This window comes from Macrosteles quadrilineatus, unplaced genomic scaffold, assembly GCF_028750875.1.
Source record: "Macrosteles quadrilineatus isolate MER2022 unplaced genomic scaffold, UCM_ALF_1.0 Scaffold_1__1_contigs__length_201487025, whole genome shotgun sequence".
NCBI lineage: Eukaryota > Metazoa > Arthropoda > Insecta > Hemiptera > Cicadellidae > Macrosteles > Macrosteles quadrilineatus.
Genome location: NW_026542594.1, coordinates 130,978,812 through 130,981,595, shown reverse-complemented (window position 1 = coordinate 130,981,595; position 2,784 = coordinate 130,978,812). Strand labels below are relative to the sequence as shown.

The window sequence follows — 2,784 nt, the reverse complement described above, 5'->3', positions numbered from 1 at the left end:
CCGTCGATTTCGACGGGTTTCACCTAGTAGTTTAAATTAATTGTTTCTGAAACTACGCGATTTTTATCCGATGCCCGAAAATCAATGTTTACTTGACTTAAAAGAAATGAAAAATGTCTGTCCCCAAACTAAGACCCTGAATAATATTATAAAAAAATTAATAGACTTATTATTTAATTTATTTTCATTACAGTAGAGTCCCGCAAACTCGGCGTAATGTGGACTGGAAGGGTGCCGAGTTTGTGAAATGCCGGGTTATCGGGAACTAGGGTTAAAAATAGGAACAATACAATTTTTATTCCTTTTAGCTGCCTTATTAATTTATATTTATATTACAAGTCAGTATGAAGTCATTAGATAAAGTAAAACAAATCCTTGGTACGAGTTGCGAATGATTTAACTTGAGCCCAAGTTTAACTCGGACTCAAAAAATCACAAATTTTCTGAGCCAGGTGATGGCCGAGTTATCCAGACTGCCGGGTTATCGAGAGCCGAGTTTGCGGGACTCTACTGTACCAAATAAAAATATAAGCATGTGGCACATACAAATAAAGTTTAGAGAGTGTGGACTTTTCAAAAATTATTAGAACGGAGGAATTTTTGAACCAAATAAAAATATAAGCATGTGGCACATACAAATTAAGTAAAGAGTGAAGAGTTTTCGAAAATGATTGGAACGCAGGAATTTCTCAAGTGTCCCTAAGGACCTAGGTCTTAAGTCGATCAGATTGTTGAAAAAAAGGCCAATTCGAGTTGAAGCAATACTGCGTTTATTTCTATCCTTCCAACTTTCCGTAGAATCAGAACATAGAGGTGCCCCTCTGGTGAGAGCCGCTGGCGACCTCACCGATTCTAAATACGGCCCTGCGATATAAGTAGCAATAGTAAAACTAATAGTCTAACGTAACTGATTTCCTGTTTTTTTTTGTGGGGGCTGGGGTAGTGGCATACCCCTAGCTACTTCGGCCTGGAGACCTTTTGTAGCACCCTTTAATTCATTCTGACAGCCCTAGGCTCCTCAAGTAGCCCAGGAGCTGAAAGACACCCAGCTTCCTTATCTCTGTTGGTTCCAGGAATAACCTCCCCAGAGATATAAGCCTTCTATGGGCTAACGCTGGACAGTCCAGCCATAAGTGTTCTGAGGTTTCTACCTCGTTCTCACAGAACCTGCAGAGGTCTGTCTGTGACCTCCCTATGGTCCTGAGATGTTTCCTGATAGGACCGTGCCCTGTTAACACTCCTACTAGCAGACTAATGTCCCCTTTCTTAAGGCTCAGCAAGTCTTTCCAACCTTTATCAGTGGGGTCGATTAGTAATTTGGACGTCCTCATACCTGGGTGGTTCATCCAGGCCAGATCCTTTTGAACCTTGACCCAGTCTTGGACTTTGGCTACTCCTGAGCTTATGGGGGTACCACAGTAGGGTTCTGGTCCTGACATTTGGTCTTCCGCACCCTTCCTGGCCAATGCATCGGCTTTTTCGTTCCCCTCATGCCCCGAATGTCCAGGAACCCAAGACAATTTGACTTGGTTTCGCTCTGCTAACTTTTTAAAGGTGTTTTTACACCCTTTTACTGTTCGTGACTGTGTCACACATGACCCCAGCGCCTTCAATGCTGCCTGGCTGTCAGAGAGAATAAGGATTTTACCCTTTCTTAGATTCTTGCTAATAATATTATTAGCACAGCACTCAATCGCCAGGACCTCTGATTGAAAAACTGTTGTTGTTCTGCCCAAGGCCAGAGATATTTTGGTTTTGTTACCATACACTCCCAGCCCTGATCTCTCATCCTTCCGACTTCCATCGGTGTAATAGACCAAGCATGCTGTCATTACTGAAGTTGCACTGTTGCAGGTATAAAGTTTTACAATGCTCTCCTGGAAAGTTTTCGGTTAATGCGGAAGTCCAAATTTATCAAATTTGTGAAAAATAGCCTCGAAACGAATTTGTCGAATTATATTATGATCTGAAGGCTGGCCAATGTTTTAATTTGTGATTTTTTTTCTATGTACTCAGGTATGTGCCACAATTACATCTCTTTTTGTTTTAGCGAATTTGCCATATAGGGAATAAGCTATTACCGTAGGTCTCATGGTAAGACCTAGACCCAGGACCGATTTACTTTTTTGTTTTGAGATCCCCAGAGGCCAAAAACACCATCACTCAATTTCATATATATATGTTTGTGTCCCTTAGTGCGATAACTCGAGCAAAAGTGATCTGATTTTGGTGAAATTTGGTACAAACGTGTAAACCTACGTTTATTCGAACAAGTTCGCCAACCAGCATGATCGGACTATGGGAACAGGGGTTTATGGGGGTTATTATGGGGTAAAAATTGGTTTTCCCCATTTTTTACCCTTAAAACACAAAATTTCACAATTTCCTTTCAAACCATTTTGTAGAGCTTAAAAAATAAATAATTTTGTGTATTGGATTGTTGTTGTATGCCTAACGGTTACGGAGTTAATTAAAATATAAAAAAATGTAAATTTAAAATTCCCATGTTATTCTTATGGAGAATAGATAAACTGTTGTAGTTTGCTTGTTTATGGATATATTTTAATCAAATTTTGCCATTTTATTTATTTCATATTAAGCTATTAATATTTTAATTAAAAAAAAACACACCTCAATACATTCCCTCTAGTAGCAAACCTAAATACACATTAAAATTATTGTTTGTTATTTATTTATTTTTTTATTTAGCTATAGGTCTAGAAACAACACATTCAATTTAATTAATAAACTATCAAACAAAAACCCACAAACATTTGACAAATA

The 2,784-nt window shown here is 38.6% G+C and overlaps 1 protein-coding gene across 1 annotated transcript; it reads right to left on the bottom strand.

The window, feature by feature from the left end:
• Positions 1 to 995: 995 nt before the first annotated feature.
• Positions 996 to 1,832, bottom strand: LOC129000652 (uncharacterized). Its single transcript, XM_054427616.1, has one exon. The coding sequence runs from the start codon at positions 1,830 to 1,832 to the stop codon at positions 996 to 998; it is 837 nt and encodes a 278-aa protein (XP_054283591.1).
• Positions 1,833 to 2,784: the final 952 nt, after the last annotated feature.